This window comes from Myxocyprinus asiaticus, chromosome 3, assembly GCF_019703515.2.
Source record: "Myxocyprinus asiaticus isolate MX2 ecotype Aquarium Trade chromosome 3, UBuf_Myxa_2, whole genome shotgun sequence".
NCBI lineage: Eukaryota > Metazoa > Chordata > Actinopteri > Cypriniformes > Catostomidae > Myxocyprinus > Myxocyprinus asiaticus.
The window spans coordinates 29,095,645-29,110,383 of record NC_059346.1 but is presented as its reverse complement, the minus strand read 5'-3'; the positions used below and the strand labels follow the sequence as shown (position 1 = coordinate 29,110,383).

The 14,739-nt window shown below is 41.0% G+C and overlaps 1 protein-coding gene across 1 annotated transcript in view; it reads left to right on the top strand.

The window, feature by feature from the left end:
- The window catches only part of si:dkeyp-72a4.1 (uncharacterized protein LOC100148058 homolog), a 70,193-nt gene extending 63,435 nt beyond the window's left edge, over nucleotides 1–6,758 (top strand). The window contains 3 exon segments of the mRNA XM_051662972.1: nucleotides 3,367–3,472; nucleotides 3,474–3,538; nucleotides 6,713–6,758. Coding sequence (XP_051518932.1) covers nucleotides 3,367–3,472; nucleotides 3,474–3,538; nucleotides 6,713–6,758 — 217 coding nt within the window.
- Nucleotides 6,759–14,739: the final 7,981 nt, after the last annotated feature.

The window sequence follows — 14,739 nt, the reverse complement described above, 5'->3', positions numbered from 1 at the left end:
GTCTCTTGTGGCTTACATTTCTACTGGAAGAGAGGGCAAGAGAGTAGATATGTGTGTGTGTGTGAGAGAGAGAGATCGAGAGAAAGAGATAGAGAGAGAGATAACAGGGTTGGTAGGGTGACTTATGCACAGAAATAAATCTAGAGGCACTGCTCCCTCTCTCTCTCTCTCTCTCTCTCTCTCTCTCTCTCCCCCTCTCTCCCACTTTTCCACTCACATATTTCAATTTCCTTCGTAAGGGCTCTCTGAAACCTAATTATTAAACTCTTATTTGCAAAGAAAGTATGGTGCAGGACTGCTCTGTTCTGTTCTGCAGAGAGCGAACTCTTGTGTTTTCATCTGGAAGAATACGGTTAGCTGAATGAGTCAGCTGCTCAAATATTTCAGGGAAACAGGACGTTCAGGGTCCAACTGGGCCAATACACTGTTACACTCTGGGATCTGACCACTACTTTGAAAGAAAGACAGAGAAGTGGAGAGAGAGCAAGGAAAGAATGCAGATATAGTGTGAAAGAAAGAAAGAAAGAAAGAAAGAAAGAAAGAAAGAAAGAAAGAAAGAAAGAGAACAGTCCTACATGCAAAAGAAACACAAAGGGACTTACATTTAACTGAAACTGGGCATGGTAGTTGAGCCCAACATCTGTCATACACACAGACCAAACCCGAAAATATCCCAGAATAGCCCCAAATAACATAGTAGTGCTGTCCTGCCCTGGCAGAGTAGATGCTGTTCCATAATCCTCTGTACCAAACTCCACTAGCATGTAAATGTATCACTACCAATGTGTATGTAATGCAGTTGTTATATATATATACATATATATATATATATATATATATATATATATATATATATATATATATACATACATATATATATATATATATATATATATATATATATATATATATATATATATATATATATATATATATATATATATTTATTTATTTATTTATTTTTTGTGTACCTGAGCAGACTCATTGACAACTCTTGAGGTACCCATAAACAGTTAGTATCATGAAGAGCATTTTCTCTGAATGTTTATTTATTTTTTATTTCAAATGAGAGTGAGGAAATTAGAAGTTTTACTGTAAGATTCAATGTAGCTCTTGGATTTTGGTTCATAATGGGATAAAGAGAGATGTGCCTCTCCTTGTTAATAAATAAATGCATATAAGCATATTCAAAAATGACTTAGAATGTTCTTATCTGTATATCTAAACCAATTATAGGAGTCAATGAAAGAAACAGGTTTGGACTCACAGGTCTTGACATTTTGGTTTGTCTACTTTCATCTACTACAGGGATGAAGTGACTGTAGACAAGAGGATAGGAGTGTAACTAAAGACAAGAGAGTGAGTGAGAAGGGCAGTGAAAAGGATAGATATCATTTAGATACTTCTCTCCTCCACCACCACAGGTCATCTAATCTTCTTTCTGTTATTTTACATGTACATGTTAGCAGGGCACTAATGCTGTGGTTTGAAGATCTGATTCCTAACCTACAGGGTTATTAAAACCTTGCTTTTTTAACCTTGAGAAATTGAGTGGAAAATCATACATATTGAAAACATGTTATGCATGTTATGTACATGTTATGTCACTGTACAATATAGTGGGAAGATTTTGTAATTACCACACGACTGTGGTTGATATTTGTAATTATTTCCAGTCTGTCCAATTCTCAGTGGTATCAGGTTAAGTGATTTTGCAGTAGTAGTTCAACCAAAAATGACATAATTTACTCACCCTTATGTTGTTCCTAACACATATGAATCTTATAGGGCTGACTTATCAATACAATGACAGTGGATAGTGCCTTTGTTTAAAGCTTCAAAAAGAGGCCAAAAGCATCATAAAAGTAGCCCACGTGGCTCGTACATCATATTCCAAGATTTCTGAAGGCATACAATAGGTTTTGGTGAGAAACAACTTGAAATTTAAAGGGATATTTCACCCAAGAATGAAAATTCTTTCATGAGAAAACAAATGAGGAAAGATTTTTAGAAGAATATTTCAGCTCTGTTGGTCCATAAAATGCAAATAAATGGTGATCAGAACTTTGTACCTCCAAAAATCACATAAAGGAAATATAAAAGTAATCTATATGAATCTAGTGGTTAAATCTATATCTTCAGAAGCAATATGATAGGTGTGGGTCAGAAACAGATCAAAATGTAAGTAATTTGTACTCTAAATCTCCACTTTCACTTTCATTTTCAGATGTGAAAGTGGAGATTTAGGGTAAAAAAAAAAAAAATTACAATTTTGATCTTTTCTCACCCACACCCATTATATCGCTTCTAAATATATAGACTTAAGCACTGGAGTCATATGGATTACTTTTACGTTTCCTTTATGTTTTTTTCGGAGCTACAAAGGTCTGATCACCATTCACTTGCATTGTATGGACCAACTGAGCTGAGATGTTCTTCTAAAAATCTTAATTTGTGTTCTGCTGAAGAAAGAAAGTCATACACAACTGGGATGGTTTGAGGGTGAGTAAATGATGAGAAAATGTTTATTTTTGAGTGAATTATCCCTTTAAGTCATTTTTCAGCGAGAGTCTTGACATCCATTGCACTTTCATATGAGCTATGAAAGAAGCTTCACATGAAAACATCTGCTGTTCAGTGCTAATTGAGTCACATGGACTACTTTTATGATACTTTTGAATCTTTCTTTTAAGCTTAAAAGTGAGGCACTATCCACTACCATTGTAATGAAAAGATGGACCGTGATATTAATTGAAATATCTCATTTTGTGTTCCGCATAAGAAAATAGTCATACAGGTTTGAAATGGCGTAAGGGTGAGTAAATTATGACAACATTTTCATTTTTGGCTGACCAATCCCAGTAATAATTAATAATTTTTCATCAATGGTTTGTCTCCAAATGTCAATATAATGATATTCTGACAATGTGTAATGTAGCATATTGTAAGTTCTGTCAAGGTTTGTCTGTCCACACTTTTGTATGCCAATTTCTGCCATGCCAAAGCACAAAAGCATCTGTGCAATTTAAACCTCTGAAATCAAGCAGTCTTGGCACCAGTTTGGTTGTCAGGAAGTTGCTGAGCAAATGCCATAGTGAATTTCCCTGCGTAGGACTGTAATTAAAGAATTAAATCTAATTAGCTACACTATGGAAAATTAGCCCAGGGAGTGTTTGGGTTTGATACGGGCATAGTAAATATCAGTTAAGGGGTTGTGGGAGAGAGGGGAGAGATTTCATGCGAGGTAGAACACAGAATCCCTGGCCCTTATTGAGATGGAAATAGGTCTGGATGTTTGTCATCCTACTTCATTCTTTCTCTTTGAGTAGAGAAGAGGAGAGGAGAGAGGGAAGTAGAGCAGGAGAGGGAGGAGGGATTACTACCATTTTTTCAGAAAGTGATAAACAAGAGCATCTCTCTCAGTCTCTCTCTCTCTCTCTCTCTGAGTCACTTCTGGCCTCTGGGAAATACATACTATACTGTCTGCTTTGACTGGAGGAGTCTCTCTAATTATTAGACCAAAGACCAAAGAGTATGTGTATGTGTGTGTTTCTTTGCGCCCTTATCTAACTGAATATTTTGAGAGAAGAATGTCTTTATTTTATATCTTGTCTATCTTATCATCTTTTGGGTGTTTTTGGGAGTTCTTTGCCTTGTCTCTAGTGTCACCCAAAGAGGGTGTCGTTGCAGAAGCCCAAGAGAATAGTAAGAGAACAGAAACAGTTTGATGTTCTATCATTCAGCCTTTGTTAGGGTCTTATTAAGACTTTCTATTAAGACTCTTGGGGATCCTTTACCACTATCTGCTAGTCCAGTAGTAATGCCTTTGTATGTCTGCCAAGTATGCAAGCATTTTTTTAAACAAACTTTCAGAGTTTGATGTGTCCATATGTCTATATTTATGTGTATATTTGCATATGCTCTGCTATACACATTTGTATTCAGAGCGTTTGAAGATCAACCTCAAAAATCTGTGTGAAACAAAAACTTTTGCAGTGTTGCTTAGTAATAAGCCGATAGAGAGAGAGTGTGTGTGTGTGTGTGTGTGTGTGTGTGTGTGTGTGAGAGAGAGAGAGAGAGAGAGAGAGAGAGAGAGAGAGAGAGAGAGAGAGAGAGTTTTAATCAACACTTCTCTGCTTGAATGTGGCAGTGCTATCTCATTCCTCTTCAAAAAACAAATCTAATCTCGGTCTGGGCAACCTTCCATCTATGCAAATAGTATTCATTTCTAGAGAATAAGAACTCCACAAAAAGATGTCTAATACTGGATTAGATTGCATAGTTGATGCTGTGCATAGTTGATGCAGGAGAGCCAAAATAATTAAAATACATTTTTAATCAGTGCTTGTAGGATTTCTTCAGTATAGGCACTACATTCTCCAATCTGTGAACAGTAATATCCTGTATATAAACCTAGATTAATAATTTTCTATCTTTAGATTATTAATTGATTATTAGTGCTGTCAGTCGATTACATTTTTTTAAAACGCGATTAATCAAATTATTTTTTTTTTGTAGTTAATCACGATTAATTGCAGATTTTAAAAGTGCTGAAATTTGACTATATATAGGCTACTTTTCTAAAACTAAAATTCATTTATTTCTATCTTAAGAAAGAAAACAAAACAATATCTAGCAATAGAATGCTTTATTGAAAGACTAATTGAAAGAACTAGTCCCCATGGGCTTTAAATCTTTAAACTCTCATCCTCCACAATATTAATTTGCTGGTAGACTGTGGCTATCCCATTTGTTACAGCAATCATGAAGCTGGGTTCATGATTTGCATCAAAGCGGCAACCCCAGCATCGTGCGCCACTTTGAACTCACCATGAAAAGCTCTTGCAAACAAAAACGTCTCATTCTGCGTTTTGGTGATAGTTAAGATTTGGTGTGCTTCTGTGGTAATTAGAATGTGCCTTACATAGGCAGAAAAATACTTGATTTCTATCACAAGTCCGATCTGTGCTTGTTTTGTACATCAAATAGCATTAAGTGCTCCTTTCTCCATCATTTTATCACTGATAAGGAAGCGCTGTCAGAGATTATTTTATATATTGAGATAACAACCTCCGTGGCTCAATCGTAAGAGAGAGCGTAATGGTCAACTTTAGCGTGTTAAGACAGTACTGCCCATAGAATGTTTATGGGACCGCCGCGTATGCTAAGCTTGTAGGTTGTCCTTGGTAGAAGGGCTCTGGTGCTGTGGCATGTGCCTCAGTGTAATTAATCTGGGCGGACACATTACAAAGTTTCTGCCCTTAACACCAGTGTTTATGCTGTATTAGCGGTAAACTCGGTAATCGCAATTTAAGAAAAATTAACTCATTACACTTTTTTTAATTAATCGCATGCATTAACATTAACAGCTCTATTAATTATTAAAGAATTCAAGGAATTTTTTCCTTGGCAGGTATTTAGCACATTTTTATTCAGTCCCCTTACAAAACTGTAAGGGGATGGTTCCATGGTACAATGATGGTATCACATGGTAATACCATGCAACATTTATATTTAGCATGGTACTGATTGATACCATAATATACCATGATATTTATTTGATACACTAAGGCAAGGGTTTCCAAACTGTTTGATGTCAAGGACCCCCAAATATAATGATGCCCTTGCGAAGGACCCTCCTAAATAAAACATAAAGACAGACATATATTTTCATGTACAAAGATCCATTTATATTGTGTGAGAAAAATAGTATCTAATATTATAAGGACAAGGTATTGCTTGCAAAATGTAATAATTTGCATTTATATTGCCACTTTACTAAAGCCAATTGAGTTCTTCAACTCAATTCAAAGGGATTTGTATCATATTGAAGCTCACAGACATGCAAGACGTGCAGACAGAATGTGCATGAAAAGAGTATCACAAAGCAAAGTCACTGCCGTAACATGCATGTGCTGAATGCCTCCATATGGTTTCACGATCAAGAGTATACAGTACTTTGAAAAAGCTGAGCACTCGACTGCGCAAGACGCACCCGCACGTGGGAAAAAGTAGTATACTCTAGCCTTTACAGCCCCTAGAGAGTAAGCTAATGGTGACAGTGGTGAAGAGAAACTATATGGCTGTCAGTAGAATAACATTTTATCTCATGATTTCCCACCTTTAGAAAGAATGAAACAGTAATAATGTCGAATTCAGCAAATGTTAACTTTTATACTTTTGTTTAACTCAAAGTTTAACACTTTTGTTTTCTCCTAAATTATCTGAGGACCACCTAGCACTCACTTATGGCCCCCTGGGGGTCGCCGGACAGTTTTAAAAACCCTGCTTTAAGATACTTCATAGAATGTCATGGCACTGCTATGGTGCATGTCCAGGATGGTATTTTTGGTTCTTTTTTGTGTTGTGTTTAATCCTGAAAGTCTGTGGATTTGAACATTTGGATGCTGGCTGCAGGCAGTGTTAATTTTTAAACCGTTTTTTGCTTTAGTCAGTGTTTTAGTCTTTTGATTATAAATGTTCATTAAATTAAGTCAATATTTAATTAATTTTAATCAATTTGTCTCTGACTAAAATGGCATAAAATAACATATTTTAGTTGATGATAATGACATGCCTGTTAATTCGCTTCATTGTCTGTGGATATAGGGATTTATTTCATGTAGAAATAGGATGCATTTGAGAGAGGTAATTAATCTGTTTGTAAAGCAGTTCAGATGTTGCAGATGTTCATCTCTTTCTGTTCACACAGCTCAAGCGGGGAAAATCAAGCTCGAGAGTTTCCTCAGAATGTCTGAACAGATTCAAGCACAGCAGGACTTCAACTACACTGGGAATAATTACTGCTTCTATCTGCCTTACTTGCGCATTAAAACAAAATCTCCTATTGTCAAATTAAAGTTCATAGTTTTACAAATAAAAAAGACATGCCCTTCAATTGAATTCAGTTGGATTTAGAATTTACAAATGAGCATGAGACACATTTCAAATTACAGAAACATAGTTTGAAAGAAAGATACTTGAGACTGAATTATGGTATCAGAAAAATGGTGTTATAGTGTATTTGAACTGATAAGTTTGTTGCAGAGTGTTTAGGATGCAAAATATAATAGATGATTTTGTCAATAACAGGATTTTAAATGTCTCAGGGAGTAAGATATAGAGCTTGTAAATCTAGTCTGTTTTTCTGAAGGACTCTATGATCTGAGCGCTTATGTACACTGCCATTTGAATTTGTTTGTTAGTGATGGGAACCATGCTGTGTAAGTGTGTGTGTCTGCATGTGGAATAGAAGAGAGAGTGAGAGTTCAGTAGGAGACACAACTGTCAGATACTTCTGCCTTTGATAAAAAATGTTTTTAAAAAGTCATATTGTAAAAATACTTTGAAGAAAAAAGTTTTGCTGCAGTGTTTTCTTAAACTTTAATCTCTGTTAAAGCGGTAACAAAAACTAACTCCAAGACTTCAGGGTCTGAAATACATTAATATGACAAGTTGCAATATTTATAACAATTTGGGTCTCTGGATATATTTATCTGTGTTGTGCTCTGGCTGACTGTTTCACACAGTCCTACATGTCGAGCTTCTTAGCTTTGTGTGCTCAAAAATAGCATAGCTGCGAGGGACTCTACAAATTCCAATCCATTGTACATGTTGAGAACAAAAGGCCTGAGAGGACACTTTTGTTTAGCAGTATAAACACTGTTGAAAGGAGCAAGTGTTGATTTGGAAGGCGGCAAAATGAGCATGCATGACTGCTAAGGGTTTCCCAGATGAGAAGCTAATCACTTTTGGTAACAGCAGACGTGCAGACTGTAATCCTTCTTTCGTCTAGCCTGTTTTCCTTTCTCGTGCTTCTAGTGTTGATGAAAATGCAGAGTTGTGGTGGATTGTGATCTATGAGAGTGTAAGAGAAGGTTAATTTGAAAGGTTTTGTTCAACTGTTTAGATGGTAAAATACTTTCTCCTATCCCAGCTTAATATCCAAAGACAACTCCTATATACACTCACTAAGCACTTTATTAGGAACACTATGATCCTAATAAAGTGCTCAACGTGTTGTGCATTCTGAAATGCTATTCTGCTTACTACAATTAAACAGAGTGGTTATCTGAGTTACCGTAGCCTTTCTGTCAACTCAAACCAGTCTGGTCATTTTCTGTTGACCTCTCTCATCAACAAGGCTTTTCCATCCACAGAACTGCCGCTCACTGGATGTTTGTTTTTTTGTTTTTTTGGGGGGCACAATTCTGAGTAAACTCAAGAGACTGTTTTGCATGAAAATCCCAGGAGATCAGCAGTTACAGATATACTCAAACCAGCCCGTTTGGCACCAACAATCATGCCACGGTCGAATCAAAACATTGCTCTGTTTGTTTGAGCATCCTGGCAGCAACATTGGCTCAACCAATGGCGTGAGTTTGGGCAGGACAATCTGTTTCCAAACAAATGGCAGATGGGGGGGAGTGTTCAGGAAACAGTAATTATTGCAATTTAATTTGGTGGTACGGAAGTGGCACAGAAATTATGCACCACCTATAAGTTTCAATAGAGCGCAACAGTTTGGTTTCAGAAGTAAAAATTCTATTAATTTTTTCCATAGTTGATTTGATTATTAACAATAGCTGATAGACCTTTAAAGACAGATCTAGCTTGAGCTCTGAGGTTGTTTATTGATGGTATATGCTTCTGCTGAAGCCATCAGTACATGGTTTTTCAACTAAATTTTTTTAAATATATTTTTTGTAATTTAATTGTAAACTACCTGGAGAAAAACTACACTACCCATGATCCTGAGGGGTAAAATCTACCAATCAGAGAATCGCGGCAAACAAACCGCAGCAAAAGAGCCCAGCAGCAAAAGCCAACTTCCATAATGATGCAACCTACTCTCTCAAACTGCTTACTGAATATTTGCATACATCTGGATATAGTAGTTTTTTGTTTTTTTTAGAGGTAGGCCGATATATCGGTTTTACATACATGTATGTATGTATGTAAAAATTTGCATAATCTTTTACATACATCATGTTTCAGGCTTGTTTATACTTAAAATTCCTGTGTTATGCACCAAATAATTATTAGGATTTTGTTTGAACAAAAAACTGCTCCTGGGATTTTATTCATTTTGGACTCTTTGTCTTTGCCCACCATAGTAAAAAAAAAAAAAAAGTTGTGACATTCTATAAATCGATTTTAAAATCGACAGATTAATCTGTTATCTGCCCTTTCCACCACCTTAGTTATCAGTATTGTCAAAATCCACTATCGGTCGACCTCTAGTTTTTTCCATATTTTTTTAGTCGATTACATCATTCAATGTTTCATGGGATTTTAGTTCATTTATTCATGAAAAATTACCAGTTAAGTACCAGTTCACAGTCTTTTACCTTTGTCTTTTTTTCAAATGTACAAATACTTTATGATTCAAATCAAATTTTACAGTGTTGTAATTCACCTCGGAGCTGGGTGGTTTGCTTTATGGCTTAGATCTCTTTTATGAAGTACTTTATGATATACCTTGGGGAAAAAATAAATGGGAAAATTTATTTCTGAACCAAACTGAAAAAGTGGGCAGGCACTGTTGTGCTGTATTCTGAGGAATACACTTTTTCATGGCCAAGAGAACTTCAAATGATCACTTCAAATGTAACATATTTGTTAATCTTTATTGGTTCACAACTGTCCATATGCCAATAAGTGTCCATACATAGATCTATTGTGGAATGTTAATCTGCTGTTTTGTGCAAAAAGAGGAAGTTTAGCATGTAGCATAACCCTTTGTGGAGAATGTTGGGACCTGTTCTATTTTGAGAGGGTCTCAGCCCAATTCTGTTAAGCCAGACGTCATGCTTTGAAGGGCTATTCTGTTGTCTGTCTCTCAGGTGGTAGAAAGATGTGGCTTTTTCAGACACTGGAATGTTACACTTGTGCATTTCCAGGTGGGAATGAAGGTGCTTAGTCTGTGGGCTCTTCCAGAACAGACACTCATGAGGATGACAAGCCTTTCTCACATGGGCTCATCCAACACCTCTCTTGGGTCAAGCACAGGGAGGCCATTGTCTCTGTGGTGACAGCTGTTGACATTCTTTCTCAGGGCTGAAGCTCCAGAAGGTTGCTTCAAAACCTGCATTCCTACTCTTGTTTACTCTCAAAGACTTTAGCTAAAGCCATTCAACACATCTGAGGCAACTTTCTCATTAATCCGGATAAATTTGAAAACGTTGTGTTCGTATTCTAAATGTCTTCATCCACACTGCCGTTTTCAAATGTTTTCAAAAAGTTGCTTGTACACACTTAAACGTCTGAAAACGCATTCACTGCATTCACCACAAGACTCGAGCACTCTATAGAGCACACACAGACATATGCTTGTGAGCATTTGAAAGCAGCCGGCTGTAGTCAAACAGCGTGCGGGTACCGAACTGAGTTTTTTTTTTTTTTTCAAGTAATTTAAAAAAGCAATCTCATAATCAGTAAAAAGACATCTCTTGTTCTGATGCTTCTGTTCTAGTGTGAATGACCTCTGAACAGTGACATCGGGATTTTGAGTTGAAAGCCAAAGGCCGAAATTCTGTGTTTTCTACATAGTGTTGATTATAGCAGCCTATGAATTTCAGCAAATCCTTCCTTTTCATTACTTTCACTAAATAAAACATGCACATACACATTTGCTTAGCTTTTATTCTTTTCGAATTTTAAAGCATTTGCTTCATTTATTAATTGATTTTCTATTTGATGATGATGTCCCTGATTGTCCCTGAAGGGAGGTTTTGTTTGATTTAGCTGACTTTTGAGGACAATTTTGTCTATATACTGTAGCTAAGTACATACACACACACACACACACACACACACATGTTGGTGCGGCTATCCTTATGAGGACTCTCCATAGACATAAGGATTTTTATACTGAAAAAAGTTTTTTTCGCATTTTTACATTTTCAAAAAAATGTCTTGGTTACTGATGTAACCTCTGTTCCCTGATGGAGGAAACGAGACGTTGTGTCGATGTAGTGACACTAGGGGTTCGATCTTGAGAGCCCCAATCACCTTTGCTTAAAATAGAAAAGGCCAATGAGAATTGGAGAGTGGAATTTGCATGCCACTCTCCGTCCCCGGACATACGGGTATAAAAGGAGATGGCGTGCACCTCTCATTCAGACTTATGCTGAGGAGCCGATAGAGAGTCCCGGCCATGTCAGCGGCTGGTTCAGCGCTGCGGCAGGAGGGACACAAAGTCTCGTTCCCTCCATCTGGGAACAGAGGTTACATCAGTAACCAAGACGTTCCCTGTCTGTCACTCACTCAACATTGTGTCGATGTAGTGACACTAAGGGTTCCTATAGGAAATGCCGCAGGTGCTGAACCGTGTCACAAGGTACAGAAGAGTGGATATGGGCAAGCTGCTGCATGCCTCGCAGCGAGCGCTCAACCACGTCGTGACCTTCCAGTGAGTTAGGTAAGGCATCTCCCTAGTCCAGTGAAGGGGGGAGGAGGCACTTACCCAAGAAGGCTATTAAGCTGTTAAGCAATTTGCTGTTAAGCAATTTCTGCCGAGCACTTTCTAGAATAGCGCTGGGAAGTGCTCTTCCCTCTCCAGGAGGGAGGTAACTGTGGAGACCACATCCTACCAGAGGGAGGTTAATATGTGGAGAATACCTCACATGGACTTACCAACGGGGAAGTTCACATATGGAATGATACCACCGGAGGACCCTATCTACAAAGAGAGTATGCAGCAACAGTGGCCAAGGTAGAGAAAGCTCTGGCTAGGGGAAACACAGGGTTCACCTATGGGGAAACCGAACAGTGGAAACTCATCATACGGGATTACCAAGGGGAATCACCACGTATGGAGTACTGAGCCCGAGCACATGGGCTCACCTGAAAAGGGGCATACCATGAGTACTGGGCCTGGTGCCGTAACTCCTCCACCGAGTTCGTCACAGAACAGTGCTTAAGAATTAAAGAGGCGTCTGGGGTTCACTGGATACGAGGAACTGTTGTGGACAAAAGGCACACATTATCACCTTTGAAAGGGGAAGGGCACAATGCAAGCGGTACACCCAACCGGCCGCCCAGCCTACCTGCTGTTACTGCGTAACACTCGGGTCAAAACCGGCTCTATGTGTAGGTTGTAAAACCTTGTGAAGGTATTGGGTGTAGCCCAACCCGCAGCTCTGCATATGTCTGCTAGAGAGGCCCCCCTTGCCAGTGCCCAGGAGGACGCAACACCTCTAGTGGAGTGCGCCCAGACTCCCAAGGGGCATGGCAAGTCCTGCGATTGGTATGTGAGGAAAATGGCATCCACAATCCAATGGGCCAGCCTCTGCTTGGAGACAGCTTTCCCCTTCTGCTGCCCTCCAAAGCAGACAAAGAGCTGCTCTGAGCATCTAAAGCTCTGTGTGCAGTCCAGAATCCTGGACACAGCAACAACAAGGCTGGGTCTTCCTCCTCTGAAGGGAGCGCTTGCAGGTTCACCACCTGGTCCCGAAAAGGAGTGGTTGGAACTTTGGACATGTAACCGGGCCGGGGTCTCAAGATCACGTGAGAGTGTGCCGGCCCGAACTCCAGGCATTCGCTGGTAACAGAGAGCGCCTGCAGGTCCCCCACCCTCTTGATGGAAGTGAGCACCACCAGGAGGGCTGTCTTCAGAGACAAAGTGCTGAGCTCAGTCTGCTCCAGGGGCTCAAAGGGTGCTCTCTGTAGGGCAGATAGGACCACAGAGAGATCCCAAGAAGGAATCAGGCGCGGTCTAGGACAATTCAACCTCCTCATGCTCTTGAGGAAACTGTTAATCAGGTTACGCTGTCATGAGGGTCTCCCGTCCAGTGTATCATGGTGAGCTGCTATGGCAGCTACGTACACTTTCAGGGTAGAGGGAGACAGCAGTCTCTCCAGCCCTTCCTGAAGGAAAGACAGCACAGACCCGACGGCGCATCTCTGTGGGTCTTCCCCATGGGAAGAACACCAGTTTGTGAAGAGACGCCATTTCAAGGCATACAGCCGCCTCGTAGAGGGGGCTCTGGCCTGAGTGATCGTGTTTACCACCGCTGGTGGAAGACCTGCTAGGTCTTCCGCATCCCGTCCAGGAGCCAGATGTGGAGGTTCCAGAGGTCCGGCCACAGGTTCTGGAGCATGCCCTGCCCCTGAGTGAGAAGGTCCTGCCTCAGGGGAATGCGCAAGGGAGGTGCTACTGCCAGGAGCATCAGATCCGATAACCAAGTATGGCACAACGAACAGGACTTGCTGCTCGTCCTTCCTGACTTTGCACAGAGTCTTTTCAGTGAGGCTCACAGGAGGAAACGCATACTTGCGTAGCCCCCGAGGCCAGCAGTTCGCCAAGGCATCCGTGCCGAGGGGGGCCTCGGACAGGGACTACCAAAGGGGGCAGTGAGAGGACTCTTGGGAGGCAAAAAGGTCTACCTGCTCCTCCCCAAATCTCTCCCAAATCAACTGGACTGCGTTGGGGTGGAGTCTCCACTCGCGGAGCGTTACCTACCATGAGAGCGCATCCGCCGCATGGTTGAAGACGCCCGGGAGCTGAGTGGCTCACAGAGACTTCAACGTCTGCTGACTCCAAAGGAGGCGCCAGGCGAGTTGCGACATGCGACATGAGCGTACGCCACCTTGGTGGTTTATGTACACTATGGTCATTGTGTTGTCGGTCCAGACCAACACATACTTGCCCTGAATCAACAGCCGAAGACTCCTAAGGGCCAGCAATACCGCCAGCAACTCTAAGCATTTGATGTGCCATTGGAGTCGGGGCCCCGTCCAGAGCCCCGACACTGCCTGTCCTTTGCACACGGTGCCCCAGCCTGAGTTCGAGGCATCTGTCGTGACCATGACATGCCTTGAGACCTGCTCTAGGGGAACACCTGCCATCAAACATCAGGTCAAACCAAGGGCTGAAAGTCTGATGGCACTGTGGCGTGATGGTCACGCTGCCATGCCCACCTCGGGACTCGAGTCTGTAGCCAGTGCTGAAGTGGTCTCATATGCATCAACCCAAGGGGGAGAACCACTGCCGAGGATACCATATGCCCCAGGAGCCTCTGAAATTTTTTCACTGGTGCCGCTACCTTCTGCCTGAAGGTCTTCAGGCAGGTCAGCACTGATTGAGCACGTTCGGTCATAAGACGTGCCTTGAGAGTGACTGAGTCCAACTCCATACCGAGAAAAGAGATGCTCTGCACAGGGGAGAGCTTGCACTTCTCCCAGTTGACCTGAAGCCCGAGTCGGTCGAGGTGCTGAAGCACAAGGTCCCTGTGTGCACACAACAGATCTTGCGAGTGAGCTAGGATTAGCCAGTCGTCGAGATAATTGAGAATGCATATGCCCTTCTCCCTCAGCGGGGCCAGGGCAGCCTCTGTGACCTTGGTAAAGATGCAAGGGGACAGGGACAGACCAAAGGGGAGGACCTTGTACTGGTATGCTCGGCTCTCGAAGGCAAATCAAAGAAAGGGTCTGTGTCGAGGAGGGATCGATACATGAATGTACGCGTCCTTCATGTTGATGGCCGCGAACCAATCCTGATGTCGTACTGATGCCAGGATGCGCTCCTGCGTTAACATCCTGAACGGAAGCCTGTGAAAGGCTTTGTTCAAGGCACGCAGATCCAAGATTGGGCGCAACCCTCCCCCTCTCTTGGGAACAATAAAATAAGGGCTGTAAAAGCCCTTGCGCAACTCGACTATGGGGACGGGCTCTATCGCTCCCTCCACCGTAGTGGAAAGGATGCCACTGAACCTGGGCGGGCATCTGGCGAATCGG